We start from the raw sequence: 15,985 nt of genomic DNA, 5'->3' as shown, positions 1-15,985 counted from the left end.
TTTTGTACATTGAAAGTAGATAGCTTTCCAGAGTAAATTGAAAGCATCAAAATAGCATAATAGAGCGTGTTTATCAAATTGAGAAATGCCAAGCCCTGAATGTCTGTTCTGTGTTAATTAACTGAACTTGGTCTCCTGTCATATTGTAAAAGTGCCGTTCAGGCAAAGCAAATTAAGCATTCCTGCAATAGAGGGCCTCACTGGTGGACTTTGGACCAGGACCTGAGTTGGAATGAGTCCAAATGATTTTATGTAAATGTGTTAAAACTCTGCTATGAGATGCAATTAGATCATGTGATGTGTCTTAAACATCATGTGAGATAAATATGATATATAATGCAAGACAGAGAATGTAAAGTGTAAATTGCAGGTAAAAGTGATATGCAATGCAACTATTTTCAACAACAATTGTTCTATTTTTAATTTCTCAAGTTCTAATGGAGCATTTAAAAGCAGCTGTGCTTTCTATAAAGTGTCCTCTAGTGACAAAATCCTTAAACTGAGCAATGGAAAAGGTTTGATTTGGAAATGTTGACTTTAGTGTCGAAATAGCTTAGAATACATGTTATTACTGTTAAATGGGGTGTTTTTTCTTCCACGTCCATGAAGTTAACTTCTTTAATTTTGACATCTTCCTGCCAGGAAGTACCAGGAGTATTCAAGCCTGTTTACAACCTGATTTATTGGCTGCATTTAGTATTGTGGGTTTTAAAAGCAGAAGTCTGACTATGTCAACAAAGCAGGGAGAATCTCTGGGTACAATACACACAGCGGGAGTGACTTAATTCTCTGCTCAGGCAGACAGCACTCCACTCAGTCTTTACATTTCAAATAGTAGTCTCTGCTGCTCCTAATTCTGATTATTACACCCTTAACATGTTTAAGTCTTCAGGAAGTATTAAAGACATAACTTGCCTTTATTTAAAACTATGTGTTCCCTCTTTATGACATTGTTTTGTCTGTGAAAATAGTCAGTGTTCTTATATTTATGTTGAATGACAAATCAGACAAAAACAATCTCGTATAATATCTATTTTATTTTGTCGGCAACAAACAGAATAAAGCATATAGCACATTTCTTTAACAAACTATACTTCATGTGAAACCACCTCATTATTAGATTTTTTATCTTCAACAGAAAATAAAAATCAGTGGAAGTACATAAATGCATTAATAGTTGAGTAGCAGTATCCAATACATGAGAAAGTGTTCATGTAAAAAGGCACTTTGAAACCAAGAGTTTATTGTTTGGTTAGTCCGAGTCCTCTACAATATCATCTGGATCCAAATCTTCTTCTCTGTTGACCGTCTTACTTTCCTCAGAGTCAGTCTCCATGGCCTAAAGAAAAGCACATAAGAAACATTTCGCAAACTTGCTCAATTCACGCTGTGAACTAGCTTGCCATAAAGCAGGAAGCATGAGGAAGAAACTACAGAACACAGGGTCTTGGTACTGACACCACAGACGTTTTTGCTTTTAACTGTGTCAGCCACTAATCATTAGCACGCTACAGGGCTCCAACAGTTATCTTATCTGCCCTTTTCAGTTAAACTGCCTGTTCACCGAACTGTTTGGTTTGAACTTCACAAAGTAATGACGTACTCAGCAGCAGTAGCAGCACGTTGTTTGGCTGTCTTATATAACGGACAGTATTATTACTGTGCTGCTTGTACCTTCAAATAAAACCTGTGTTGTGGTCCCAACTCCTGACAATCCTTTTAGATACGTTATACTTACTTACACATAACTGTATTTGTGTGTGTTTTGCATGTACATGTATATCCATTGTTCAGTTTAATGGAAAAGGTTATATTACTTGTATTCCCGTTCTATTATTTACAACGCACACTTCCTATAAATATATATGCCTGAACATGGCAGGTACCTCATCCTCTGACTGGTCCTGAGGCAGCAGGGAACGTTGCTCTTCCTCCTCTTCCTCCTCCTCCTCCTCATCACTTTCTTGTGACCGCTGAGAAAGAATCTCTTCACCCTGCAGCATAAATTGTTGGTTCCTTATTCAAGGACAATTATGTTTAGACACTTACGGTAAGTTCAATAATGTTGTACCTTCAGGTTGCGATTCTTCAGGTTGCCAATCCAAAAAGCCTCTTGACAGTTGTTAAGTGTCAGCATGGCCTTCACTCTGTAGATAAACAGCTCGAGGCTCTTCTTTAAGGCTGGCACGTGATTGGTCAGGCTTGTATCCTGCAGAATCTGAGCACCAACACATTATGACAAGGCTACTTAGCTATAGAGTCAGAGCCTTTTTCAAATTACACAGGAATATTCATAACATTTTGGAAGATTTGGCACCAGACCATGCAAAGAGAGGTCTCCAACTAAAGAAATTTTAAATGAATGGGCTATAAACCGGGTGAACTGTAGCTACCTTAGAATGTCCACACAGGTGATGGAGCAGCCGAGTGCTGCGCTGAAAGGTTTGCAGCAGGCTCTGAACTTCCTCCTAAAAAATGCAAAGCATCACACAGTTACCCCATTGTCAGCACTTCAATATCTTGAAGTAAGCCTGGAGAAAGATTATGTGTTTAGATTTGCGTGTGACTGTGACTGAGTGAGCGTGTACCTCTGTGACTGTGCACAACTAACCTTGTAGTCTATTGCAGCAAACAGCATTATATTTTGGCGGTCCAGCTATGGCTGAGTGCCCAACGACTTGTCAAGGTCACAGAGACTCATACTTTCACAAAAACACCTTTTATTACCTGAGTGCCTGCTGACTCCTTACTCACAACACTTAACTGGCCCTAAGCCAGTAGGGGCCGCTAGTGATAACAGAGCTGAGTGCATCGCCAAAGCCCGGCCACTACTCTGCGGCCAGAGAAACTGCGGAAGCTGAAACATTTTGCTTTGGAAAGTGTGTGGCTTACAGCTACGGAACCACCAGTACACACACTGCCAGCCCTAGTTGTGTTAATTCAATCACACAATACAGCTGTGTTCGTTACAGACACACCTGGCAGACCTTTATAGGTTTGTGTGTTCTGTGCTTAGCCTTTCTGTGGTGCCAACCCATGTTTGAATAATATAAGGAAGCAGAAGAAGAAAACATGTACTTATACATCAAGCAAGTTATGACTAAACTTGTTCTGGGATAAACTCGAAAATTGATGGGTATATCCAATTAGGAACCTGGCAAATTATTTTGAGTAAAGTGTACTGTTGTTTGCATAAATAATTACATCATGGGAACTATTTAAGAGTGCTGTTGAGATTTCAAAGCCATACTTATAAACCATTTTACAATTCAATGTTTAACCTAATTTGATATTTAGAAGCTGTATTATGTGACAAGATTTCATGCGTACCATGTGCTTTTTGAAACTGTTGTCCAGTAGTGGCATCCCCAACTTCAGGAAAGAATCCAGGAAAAGGCGGCCATACTACCAATAACAACATTAAGATTAGATACCCAGCAGTTTCACCTAAATAAGAAACTTTTTCAGCACACAGCCAACTCACCTTTAGGCACACGTTGAGCACAGGCCTAGAATCAAACTCCTGTGGAAAGAGATTAGAACAAAAATATGTGAGCAGACGATCCTCACACATTTGTTAAAGACTAACAAACCCACAAAAGAATAGATAGGATGTGATTGCGCATCTAATTTAACCTGCAGAATAAGTTGCTGAAAACAAATCAAAATATGACCCAGTACTTAGCTAAATGCTGGAAATGAGGTCAAATGTCATGAATCAGTTCAAAAGACATTCAGAGCCATTAGATCATGATGCTTACAGACCATCACTAGTTTGACCAGGACATGAAAGTCATTGACAGCCAGTTCCCATGTCATGAGCTTCTCACTCTGAGCCTAAAGGAGGACATGGGTCACATGTTTATATCGTGAAAACACACAGAAATATATACTGTAGTTAGTTATGCAGAAAAATACAGGCTAATTCTCAGTTCACAGTAAATTGGCATTGAAAAACATTGCTCCTTTTTAGGAGATAGTAGCAGTGTTTTGTGTTTGTCATTACAACGAGCACTTACGTATACTGAATACAGGAGAACACAAACACCTGATGGCTTACCTCAGTGTTGTCACTGACTTTGCCAGCAGGAATCTTCTTGATGGCCTTTTCCAGCTCTGCCATCAACACTTTGTAGAACATTAGGAATGTTTGCCTAAAACAATAGAAGAATTTACAACATAAATAAAAAAACATATGGATACACTCTTGAATGTGAATATTATTAATTTATTGCGATCACAGTTAGCGGTCAGGCACATGAGGGCAGAAGCACCTGAATCAACCTAACTGCAATTTGCTACTTTAGTATAATCCCTAACTCGCCTTTTGCTCAGAAAACTAAGCAAGATGAAGTGATTTACCTGTTGAGAGTGGGCCATGATGCAGAGCTCTCATCTTTTGATGCATTGATGAGCTCAGAGACTCCCACTTTAGCTATTTCCTCCACTGCCTTCAGAACATCATCGACATGCTCCAGGTAAATTCTGCAGAGAGGAGAAAAGACATCATAATCAAAACATTCAGATACTTGTTCACATATACAAGAACACTATATAAGATCACAAAAGGTAAACTGTGAGCTTTATGACACTTCTAGGTCCTTTAGCATGTGATATAGTCATAGAGTTGTGTAACTTTCAAAAATGCTGAACAAAATACCATCTTTATTAATTTACTGTGTGACAACAAATACACTAAGCGACTTGTGTGGGATGTGGTTGTGCAGCACGCCATCCCTGAATTGATGCTTGTGTATTTGCTTCGATTAATTTATCAAAGAGCAATGATAATGTTTCCCTCAGCACTTTGCATTTCATATGACACAAATACACAAAAAATACTTTTTTAAAAACACAAAGGTTCTTTCAAAATGATGCTACTGATACAAATACATGCATGTCCTTAAATGAATAACCGTTACCTCTTATAAATGTAACTACTGTGAATGATTCACAAAAGCTAGACCAATACTGGAATTTTAAGGACTTTTGAGAAAGTTTTTGTTATGTTCCATAGATTTTTTCAGGCAACTTTTTTTGGTTTCGTGCTCAATGTATTTCTGGAATTTAGACTCACTTTAGGAGAGTGTGAAGGGCTTCATTGAATTTAATCCCTCGCTCCCTCTGTCCACTGGCTGTCACCCAGACTTGGCCGAGGAATATTTTTGCAAGGGAAGCTTGGAAGATAAATCAGGCATTCATCATCACAGTCCAATTGACAGCAGATACATTTATTTAAGGGAGGCAACATGTCAGACTCACCAGTCTGCTCTCTGTAGGCAGCAGAGTTGCCTCCTTTCTCTGACACAGTGGACAGAAGCTGGGAGAGACACAGAGCTGTGCTGAGACTTGGCAGTGTGCTGCGGAAGTTCATCAGGTACTTGAAGCTGTGTCTGAACAGAGCAGAAACGGGGCAAAGATAGTAGATGTGTAAGATGTATACGTCACTCTCAGAAAAAAAGGATAGAGGCCACCAAAGCCAATTGAAAGTGATAACAAATAGATCAATAGATACAAAATAAATAAAAAGGCATGGATCCTATTTAGTAGTTATTCTGCTGCTCTTAAACTTTATCACTTACTTTACAAGCTGATCCAAGGTCAACTCAGCAACTTTCTCTTTTAGCCGTTCAGCCAAAACTCCCAGCGCCTTCTTTAGTAAGCTCCGATGTCCTGGCTGGCTGAATCCAGACCTGACAAATAACCACATACGTAGATCCATTTCAGAGATAAAACTGAAAAAGAAGCTCGACACACAAACTCTTCAAGAGGAATACAGCTCTGTAATTCTATAGAGTTAAAAGATTCAATGACTGTCATAGAAGTCAGGGGTGCTGGTCCTCCTCACCAGCTGAAGGTGGCATTCAGGACCTGCAGGAGCAGTTGGTAGCATGATGACATCAGATGGTGCTGTTGAACGTCTGTAGAAGGTCCGTCCACAACACCGTTGTTATCAGACAGCAGTGTCTTGGGGGGGAAATGCATAGATGTAAACAAACACAAAACAATTTCTTGAATTTTGTTTTATAGACAAGTGGAAGAAAGAGACGAGGTCTTCACTCATATGTACAGATTTATTTGCACCTGAAAATGGTTGTGGCAGTTCTCCAGGTGTGAGCAGAGGGCCGGCAGCAGCTGAACACAGTAGGAAGCAATGTGCTTGGAGCTCTTCTGTTGTAGATGGGAGAAGCCCATGCTCTTATCGGTCTTTCCCTGCACACAAACATATGTCATTAAGTTTTGTCTCATTCTGCATATTAGTTTTATACAGTTATCACAAAATAGCATTGACACCAAAAGCGTCTTGGCAGACAGGACAGAACATTTACTTTCTTCAGGCCTTCATTTTATTTGACTGTATTAAAGAAAAATCTAAGAAATCAATAATGAATATTGCAATCAGCTGTTTCCCCGGATATTGTCGAAGAGTTCAAAGACCTGCACATTCTTACATTTTGAGAACTTCCATATCTTCTCTGATCTGCGCTTATCACTGTATTTGTTAGCTTTTTTCTGCACCTTAAAGAAAGGAGGTCTCTTGGCAGGGGCAGCTGTAAGACTGAACTCCAGTTTACGATGCAAATCCTCCAGCAGGAACACCAGCTCAGCAGGACCCAGCATAACCTCTTCCCGCACCTAAAACCACATAAGGGTATTAGAGATATATCACAAAAATCTGTCTATTGATTACATTGATTTCACTCCAATTCAAAGGAATCACCATGCCCCAAAAAAAAATACACACACACACACACACACACACACACACACACACACACACACACACACACACACACACACACACACACACACACACACACACTGTGTTGTACTCTGAATAACCCCACCCAAACTTCAGTATTTTTCAACCTGGATTTTCCATGTTTCTATGTCTAAGTGACTAATAGGTACAACAATGTATTAAGTAGGTCCATGATTGAGCGAAAACATTGCTGATTTTGCTGTTTGACTGGTGCAAAGGAGGAGGCTGTAAATACACTGAGATTATAAGATTTTGTTATCCGCAAGGACAGATGCACATAAGCCGATGTAGGAATCAAGACGAGGAAACGTTTGGATCTTTTATAACTCATGTTGGTTTCTCCTCACAGGAAACACTTATGTTTCCCGTGTTTTCTGTCGAGACTAAAATCCTTTTTGGATACAATGAAGAAAACTGAAGGGTTTGCTGGATTTCTGAACAAAGTCTGGACACAAAAACATAAGAAAATAGGGTCTAGGTTGAAAATACAGACGTTCAAATAGTTCAAATAGTTACAAAGCCTATAATTGTTGTAGAAAGCCCTACAAACCTTGTTATTCCTTTGCTTACCTTGGTGTGGAGCTCAGAGTCGAGCAGTGAGCGGGACAGCAGGCCACACTGCAGCACATCCAGCACCTCCAAGTCCAGCTCCCTGAAAAACTGTCTGTAGGACACCAGACTGACACCTTGCCGGATCTCCTTTTCCTTCTCCTTTTCTGGCTGCTCCTTTAGCACAAGCAGAATTACCTTTTTAGTGGAGTTCTATAAAAAAAAAGAGATGAATACGTGAGGTAAAAGTTTACCTGCTGAGTTTTGTCTGTTTCAGTCATCTCCTCAAGCTGAGAGCTACTCTCTGAGGAATTCTTACCAGGAGCCTTCCTTTTCTTTCCTGTGCCATCTAAAATAACACATGTGAATTGGACAATTATATGAGTATTTATTCCTTATACAGTCATGTGGAGTCAAATATCTTCCGTTACTTTTCTTTGCTTTATTCACAGGAGCAGCAGAACTAAGTGTAACTGCATCTGTGCTTTCTCCATCAAAGTTGGCAACAGGCGGAACATAGCCAGGTGTTTCTGAAACACACATCAAAGAAAAAGTACATTTAAAAAAATATATATATATAATTGACACCACGTGGCACAAGGAGAAGATCTTGAACTGCTCAGTATTGATGGTTCAAAAACTCACCAGCCAAAGCCCTCTCCAGCAGTGTCTGAAGGTAGGTGATGTTCTGCAGACGGGTCATCACCTTCATCTTCATCTCAGTTTCTTTTTGTTGACAGAATGCATTTATGACCTATCATAAAACAGGGGTATGGCATGGCTTTAGTCACATATCTTACCTACGTTTAAGCAAAGTGTTCAATCAATCGCATGCAGTTACCTCTCTGAACCAGTTTATGGTGTAAAACAGCAAAGTGCAGAGGAATTCCTTCTCAACTTTTGACAGGCTCTCCATTTTCTCTACTACGTCCATGTCCGTTAAGATCAGTGGGCAGCCTGAGTCCCAGCAATTGTGAACACACACACACAAATTATTTTACAGCCAGACATAATGAGATCCAATTGTTTTTGCGTAACTTCCACTTCCTCACCCAGCAGGCCGTCAATCTCGTCCAGGTCTCCCTGGTGCTGTTTGTGCTCACAGAGTCTCAGGAGACGAAAAAATGGAGACAGACAGAGAGGAGACACGTGCCTATTGGAAACAATATGCAACATCTCGTTGAGTACATGCTTTACATGTTTGTAAGATTTTACAAAATCAACAGAAATTGCAAATCTGACTCTACTACAAGCAGAAGATCTGGTTAGAAGTGGTGGGAGTGAGGTAACTGACTTGTGGACTTTTGTGGTTTGACTCTGCTGCTCTCCTTTGGTCTGGACACTTTCGGCCAGTAGAGGCAGTAAGTTGATGGCAATGTTGTTTCCCTGACCTTCCAGGTCGTACATCACACAGGGCGTAAAGGGAAAGGAACTGTGATACACGGAGAGGAGGAATAAATGACAGTAGTTATAGGAATCAATGTTTATTAAAATGAGTCATTTGCTATGCTGCCAGCTCTCCATCACTAACCCTGCTATTTCTGGTTCGAGATCCACCACAAAGTCAACCTGGAAGTCATCTATGACACTCTTTTCGATGTTTTGCTGTTGGTTGGAGAAGAACCAGAATGCATGACGGCATCGTAGCGGTTTCTTATGTTGGAAGCATGTCAAAGACATTAAAAATGAAGAGATAAGAGGAGCAATAAAGTAACAATGGCAAATGTTTGTTTGAGACAGACCTCCACCTCTGGGTCCAGGGTAGAGCTCAGCATCAGATTGGCCAGTTCATCATAGTAGAGAGCTGCAGCCTCGGGTGAGCTTTCACTGCTGGACTTCACCAGCTCTAACAGAGCTGTCACCTGCAACAAGGGGTACACACACACACATGAAGATATCTACAGACCAGTCAACTTCAGTTTCTATCAGACTCTGCGCTCTGATGACAGGTGTAACAGGAATGGAGAGAAAATACATGTCAGATTGTGGCAAGTGACATAATTACTGTTGTAATGTTTTTGCTTGCCCTCTTCCACAAAGAGGTTACAGTACAGGTTAAGGTACTAAAGAGCAAACCTGTAGCTGATGTGCAGTGTCTGAATCAACACATTGACTCTGTACATGATTAAGAGGCTTGAATTGGCTTTATTGACATTATTATATGAAAGTTATTCACAAATCCTATGACTGCTTTCTATAATAACGTGAAGATGGCAAAAGTATAAAGACAAACCAGAAGTCGTCTTATTAACTTATTTACCCAAATTAAATGCAAAATAAGAAGTAACACATACTGTGTAAAACCTGAAAAATATGTATTGTTTATGTGAACCCTTATCCTCTAATAAACACTAAATATGGGACAGTTGAACATAAAATGTTACTGTTATCTATATGTACTTGAAGTTATGGACTGCTGCCATAACAGCCACAAAAGACTATTGTTCTGATATCTATTTTCCAAGGGTACTGTTGCTTCATCCTGACCCTCACACTGCCTATAGAACAACTGTGAGGATTTCTTCCTCTTGTGCCAAATTATTTATTCTCCAACTCGACCTTTCTCCTGCACTGGCAGTATTATGTGGCGTTCACACCAAACACGCCGTGAAAAACGCTACGCGTTTAGTGTGAACGCCGCATAAGTCTGGAGAAAGGTCTGGCTGAGCAATCCTAGACAAAAAAATGTTTTTGAAATAAGAATAAATACAAATAAAACCACACTTAGGAGATATCACAAACTGTAATATATGTGCATACACATCGTACATTCTGATTGTTTTAATGCTTGATATGTACCTGTCTGAGTGTCTCCTGGGGTAACGATCCTTTCTGTGTGTCCTTCACTTTAACCCTGGTGGGGTGGAGGGGGGGGGGCACAGAGAGCATGACTGAGATAAAATGACAGAATGAAGAAATAAAATACTGATGTATATTGCCTGTGAGTAACACCTCTTACCTGGTGGCCCCCATGCTTCCTACAATCCTGATAGCGCCAATGATGCCAATGCGCTTGTACTTGGGCACAGTGCTGGAGAGCTGTTTGCGGATCACGATGTGTATGTCATCCTGAGGGGCAACACAGAGTCAAAGAGTTACGTCAGCAGGTGAGAGGAAGTCAAGGCTAGGCAGAAAAGGCCTTGGACTTAAAGATTGAATCATCTTGTGAATGTTTACCTGGATGTGAGATCCCTGCTGCTGTTGCCCGAAGGCCAGGCTGCTCAGAAGGTGGAAGAGAGTGCGGATCTGCTGGGGTGTGAGGTTGTCCATGTAATCTAAAATTCCCTGAATCAAATATAGTTTGCAGTTTAAAACTAAACCAAACGTAATGATATTAAACCTTTGTAAGACAGCTAAAAGCTGTTGATACAACCATTTGCATTTGAGCTAAAGTTTCATTCATACATGTAGTATTTATTTTGTCTTTCTTTAAAAGAACAAAGAGAAACAGAAGTTAAACATTTGTGTCTACTGGAAACAAAAAAAAATCTCTATATATACTGTATACATATGTGTGTGTTCTGGATAGAGAGTTTGTCATCAACCATTCTTCCAGGGTTAAAGTGAAAATAACCTCCGTTTTCCATTTGGCTCTAAGATTCAGAGTATGGTCTCTTTTCACATTTTGAATAGCAAAATATTATTTAGAGATTACATTTTGGTCAGTATTTTCTTTAGAGGCTAAGATTTATTTTCCCATTGTGATGTCGTCTTCTGTAAATTTCTTGACCCGATTTTGCAGACCTGAAAACTCTTAATTTATGCCATTTTAAAGTGGGGTTAGCAAATACAATAGCAGATCACTTCCTTACCTTGACAAAAACAGCATAAAGGACCATTTCTGAGGGTTTTTCTGTAACAAGGCCACAGAGCAGCTCCAGAGCCATGTCCACCTCCCCACCCATACCACTGCACACATGGGTCACCAAAGAGCCCACCACCTCCTATAAAACATACAGGATGGAATTACAATGACTCAGCTGCAAAAACAACAGTTAAATGGGCTTTTTCTTATTTTATTTTTTTTATAAATGAATCTCAAACCCACCTGTTGGCAGTAGGAGTCAAAAGCTCTGAACGAGTGTCGGTACATGTGTCCACCAAAAGGCACCACACATGGGTCAGGGGAGCGCAACAAACTCTGAGCCAGTGCCAGAATGGAGGGAAAATACCCTCGCATGACCTAGAGTGTCATCATTGATAAATACAACCAATCATTTCAAATAGGAATGAATGTCAACAACATTATACAAAATAAATGCACTGTGCCACTGTCTTTATGTTTCAGCGTGTCCGTCTGCAGACTGACTCACCTGAGCGTAATCCCTAAAGGTCCTCTGGAGGAGAGCCTCCTGGATCAGTCCAGTCCTCACTTTCACCTTCAGCACCCTCTCTGCGCCCCGACGGCTGTGGTTGGCATTGGTCGAGTGGAGGATGAACAGCACCAGCAGATCTACTACCTGACATGGCCGAGCACATTTTAAGGGATAGACAGATTCACATCCACATCCACAATGTGAGACCTGACAATAGTTCTCGTACAGGTCCTTGACTTTAAACTTTACGGTGTTTAATCTTTGTGATTGATGACCTTTTGAAGATGACAGTTAGATACAGTATGATATATTCTAATATTTAGTACAATATATTTCTATCATTGTCTAGATTTCCTTAATAACTGAAGAACTGTAGTCAAAAATCCTACATTATTATTCGTGTGGGCACATCAGCCCAGAGTGGTATGTAACAATCTATTTACACATGTATACATTGAACCCGTCTACTAGGGATACCCTGAACTCAGGAGATGACACTCACCTTATGGTCCTCCTCTTCGTCCACAGACTCTATTGCCTAATGAAAAACAACAAAAAGTAAAAGTAAAGTAAAAGTGCAGTAAGCGACACTGAAATTGAAAAGACAAATTTCAAAGCGTCAGCTTTTTTTAATTAATTAAACTGGAAAAAAAGACCGATTAATTTCCCACCTTGAGCCAAGCCTCGGATATCATTTTCTGGAATCGCACAGCTGACTTGATGCCGTCCAGTATTAGTGTAACGCTATCTTGGCTGCTGCCAGCAGATGGTGTAGAGGAGGACCTGCTCCAAGACCAGACTTATTCGATTAAACTTCAGGAATACAATTAGAACTGGAACCTACTGGCCCACTTCAAAATAGGTTCCTGACTAAATATACTGACGTATAGTTGTAAGGGATTTGGAATATGTGTTGTCTTACGCTGCTGATCCTTTGCTCTTCATGCGGCTCTGAGAAGCCTGCAGCAAAGGAGGGAGAACACACTGCTCCAACTCTAACTTTTTACGAAGATTACACACCACCTACACGTAGGAAAAACCCATGTCACATTCTTGATTTCAAAATATATGTTCTGTAAGGAACACAATTACTATCTCATGTATTTATTATGCAAAATGGTGTGGAAATTACTCTGAGCTCTGACCTCGTATGCGTCAGAGGCTGAGACAGAGTGCAGGATGAACTTGACCACCACGGGAAGGTCCTCCAGTTGCACAGCAGCCAAGGTGAGCATAACGGCACCACGAACCTGAGAGAGCAAACAGTGACCACACAGTGACATTGGCCTTTAATAATTCACCAAAAACAAATGGAATATCATCTGTGTGTCTATGTGTTTGTGTGTGTGTGTATGTGTGTGTGTGTGTGTGTGTGTGTACTACCTCAGTAAGTAATGAGGAACTAAGGTTCAGACTAGAGAGGGCATCCAGGATGGGGACAGTCAACTGAGTGTTCTCCTGGAGTAAAGAGCTACAGAGAACAGGGATGAAAACAGCAACAAGTATAATCATCAACTCTGAAACCACACACACAGCACAAGAACCACAGATCTGTCCTAGAGATCTACTGCACATACTTGAGCTCTCTGGCTATATCATTGTGCTGGGAGTCTTCCAGTATCTCTGGCAGACTGGTGATGATGTCACGCTGAACCTCCACTGGTGCTACTGACACCAGCTCCATGAGCTTTGCTGCCAACTCCTGCAAATAACAGGCCACAATAAGAGCTAAAATAAAGACATCACAATTTAGACATAGGTGATGACTGATATGAAGAAAAAACTCATGATTACAGATCTGATGGAACAGGTCAGCAAAAATAAAAACACAGTAATTAACTTTAAATGACTGTGACTGGCTCTTACATGCAACCTATGATCAAAGAAATGACTACCTTGCTGTCCACAACTCGGTCCAGCCATTTAAACTGGTTGATAATTGTGTGAGGAATACTGAGTCCACCATCTCCAGTACTGTGAGGAACAGAACAAGTTCACGTTTAGAAAAACAACAAAGCGGCAAAAAGTGTGACATAGTTAAAATTATGTAAAAACAAAATACTGACCCATCAAACATAAACTCAGGGAACTTCTCGAGCAAGATGTTGATGATGAAGGTCTGCATAAAAAGAAAAGCAGATTAAGGATTGGTGGAATATGCACTTACACAATTCACATGTGCATGCTTTACATCAGAAAAAGCAATTTGAATTAGTTTTTCAGTGTGACATTCTTTGAGAAAGGGTGTTACAGTGATCCTTGGGAGAACATATGAAAACACATCTGACCTGCAGCATCTCAATCCCCAACAGCATGCGCAGCAGGCTTTCCTGAAAAGAGCTGACATGACTGCAACACATAAGAAAACCTGTCAGTGTGTCACACAATACAGTCAGACTCCTGACATGGCCATAGCCATTAGCATTGAGTGTTTGCATATGAGAGTCACCTGGAGTCTCCATCCGATAGTCGTGGTACGCATGGAAGAAGGCAGTTCCTAAACCGCTCAGGATCCTCAATATGAGACTCCAATCCAGCGGTGAATTCCTGTACAATCTGAGCAAAGAAATGTCAGTGAAACAAAACTGCCTCACGTCAAACATCTTGATCTAGTGTAGGGACGGTGTATAGCTTAGACTCACCCCAGGGTACCTTGGACTCTTCTGAAGTTGCTTCTGTATCCTCTTTTGGAAAACAACTTGGTCAACACCTAGAGGGAAAAAGATATGGACCGGAAAAATCAGAAGTGGAAAAACTAATGTAATTCACTGTCTTGATATGTTTTGAAACATGGATTGACTGTGTTTTACCAATCTCATTGGATGTTCCAGCTTGTTTCAAGGTGACACCTGCTTCTCGAAGAAACACACCAAATACACTTTCATTTGTTACTTCTGGATCCGGTTCCTTTGATTTGCGACCAGTGTTGCGACTCTTCTTTGCCTCTATAAAGAAAAGAGAATAAACCTTAAATAAAACAGAATCCAGCAGATTACAGTGGGCACTATTATATTATTATAGAGACACTATTTTAGACAAGGGGCCATCAGTGAAAGAAGGGAGTTGGATACGGTGTTACTTTATGTCATTCTCCTGTGATACTGATTCTAGGTCCCTTTTAATAAGGACAGGCATCTGGTCATTTGGATCTCTTAATTGTGGAGCAGGGGAACTTCAATGGGAAATCCTGTACTAACACCTAGGTTCGTTAAAAACTGTTGTGATGTTACAGTGGCATGACACTTACTAGAAGAGGTCGTCGTTGCTCCCTCTCCTTTATCCACTGACGAGCGTCGCTTTTTACCCATCATCTGATGAAATATGAAGGACAACACGTTTTTAAAAGCTGAGGTTAGACCAGAAACACCAACAGCAGAACACGAGCTAAAGTATTGTTAAAGCGTGAACTTCACTGGGTGCAAATAGCGTAACACAAACTACGAGACTGTTGCAGTGGCATTAGCTAACGCTACAATACAAACATGCCACATTTAAGTATGTTATCACAAGGTTACATTAAATGCTGAAAGTGAGACATACGTTTGGTAGCAGACAACACAGACGTTGATTCAAGCTAAAGACGCAGAAAATACAAAACAAACGTCCGCGCCAAATGTGTTTCGCGCGTCACAAACCAGTTAGGGATACTTTTGTATTTAGATGATCTTCATGGGGTTTAGGGAACTGAGCTGGACAGCAGTGTAGAAATTAACTCGTCTAAGAGTAATCTAATAAAGTGAATATGTATTGTACAAATGACTCCTTTATAAGTGAGTATGTTGGCTGAATTATAGGTTGCGCGTTTAAAAGCGGTCTGTCGTTCTACACTACAACGGCTACAACATATTTTATACGGTCCCTATGTTTCTGTCATTAGGCGGGTTGTTTTTATAGTCGTTTTGACCGTTGGTGGGCGGGGTGAGAACTCTGTCGACATCTTTTGTCATGAATTTGACTCGTACCTTTTCCGGGATACGCTGTGTTAGGAAACATGCGCAAACCCAAAGCGCTGTACCGGCCGTGCCCAACTACTTCGAAGAGTGTATTTGTACATTGAGCGGTTTCCCTGCTACCTGCTTCCTTCTTTGTTTTGTCTGGTTTACTGGAGGATGCTCTTTTTAAACTCAAAGTATCGTCGTTGAAACGAATAAACTGCGTCTGCCATGAAATAAACTGAGTTCTGTGTTGAACCTAACAGTTCATACAGCAATCAGCTGCAACTCAACGAGACCGACCCACTTATTGCGCTTTAATCAAATATTTGTTCATCTTTATTGTATTTGTTTAATTGAGCGCATGGATAATTTCCACAGGGAAAAAAAAAAGATGAAATGGCAACTTTTAGCATTCATGTTTA

General features: G+C 40.5%; 1 protein-coding gene across 4 annotated transcripts; it reads right to left on the bottom strand.

Moving 5' to 3' along the window:
* Positions 1-1,019: 1,019 nt before the first annotated feature.
* fancd2 (FA complementation group D2) lies at positions 1,020-15,667 on the bottom strand. Of its 4 annotated transcripts, none has more exons than XM_068594903.1 (44): positions 15,591-15,667; positions 14,876-14,939; positions 14,439-14,573; positions 14,271-14,338; positions 14,078-14,184; positions 13,917-13,977; positions 13,695-13,747; positions 13,524-13,602; positions 13,206-13,330; positions 13,012-13,099; positions 12,774-12,878; positions 12,551-12,651; positions 12,300-12,411; positions 12,131-12,166; positions 11,626-11,772; positions 11,361-11,495; positions 11,125-11,256; positions 10,490-10,597; positions 10,272-10,381; positions 10,112-10,166; positions 9,055-9,174; positions 8,844-8,917; positions 8,607-8,744; positions 8,365-8,465; positions 8,154-8,269; positions 7,958-8,066; positions 7,744-7,842; positions 7,567-7,661; positions 7,334-7,489; positions 6,520-6,636; positions 6,085-6,213; positions 5,849-5,967; positions 5,583-5,693; positions 5,263-5,393; positions 5,078-5,177; positions 4,363-4,485; positions 4,061-4,154; positions 3,766-3,837; positions 3,485-3,523; positions 3,331-3,405; positions 2,394-2,468; positions 2,072-2,218; positions 1,887-1,994; positions 1,020-1,339 (listed from the first exon to the last, which is right to left on the bottom strand). In XM_068594903.1, the coding sequence occupies exons 2-44, from the start codon at positions 14,937-14,939 to the stop codon at positions 1,253-1,255; spliced, it is 4,356 nt and encodes a 1,451-aa protein (XP_068451004.1). In that variant the 5' UTR covers positions 15,591-15,667; the 3' UTR covers positions 1,020-1,252. The 4 variants fall into 4 exon arrangements, with proteins under 4 accessions (XP_068451004.1, XP_068451002.1, XP_068451003.1 ...); XM_068594901.1 differs by lacking the exon at positions 15,591-15,667 and adding an exon at positions 15,169-15,472; XM_068594902.1 differs by lacking the exon at positions 15,591-15,667 and adding an exon at positions 15,264-15,472.
* Positions 15,668-15,985: the final 318 nt, after the last annotated feature.

The sequence above is a fragment of the Clinocottus analis genome, unplaced genomic scaffold, assembly GCF_023055335.1.
Source record: "Clinocottus analis isolate CAN_PGR_092001 unplaced genomic scaffold, fCliAna1.0.p SCAF_3, whole genome shotgun sequence".
In the NCBI taxonomy this organism is placed as follows: Eukaryota; Metazoa; Chordata; class Actinopteri; order Perciformes; family Cottidae; genus Clinocottus; species Clinocottus analis.
The sequence above is the reverse complement of the archived record's forward strand: the minus strand, read 5'-3'. Positions and strand labels throughout refer to the sequence as shown.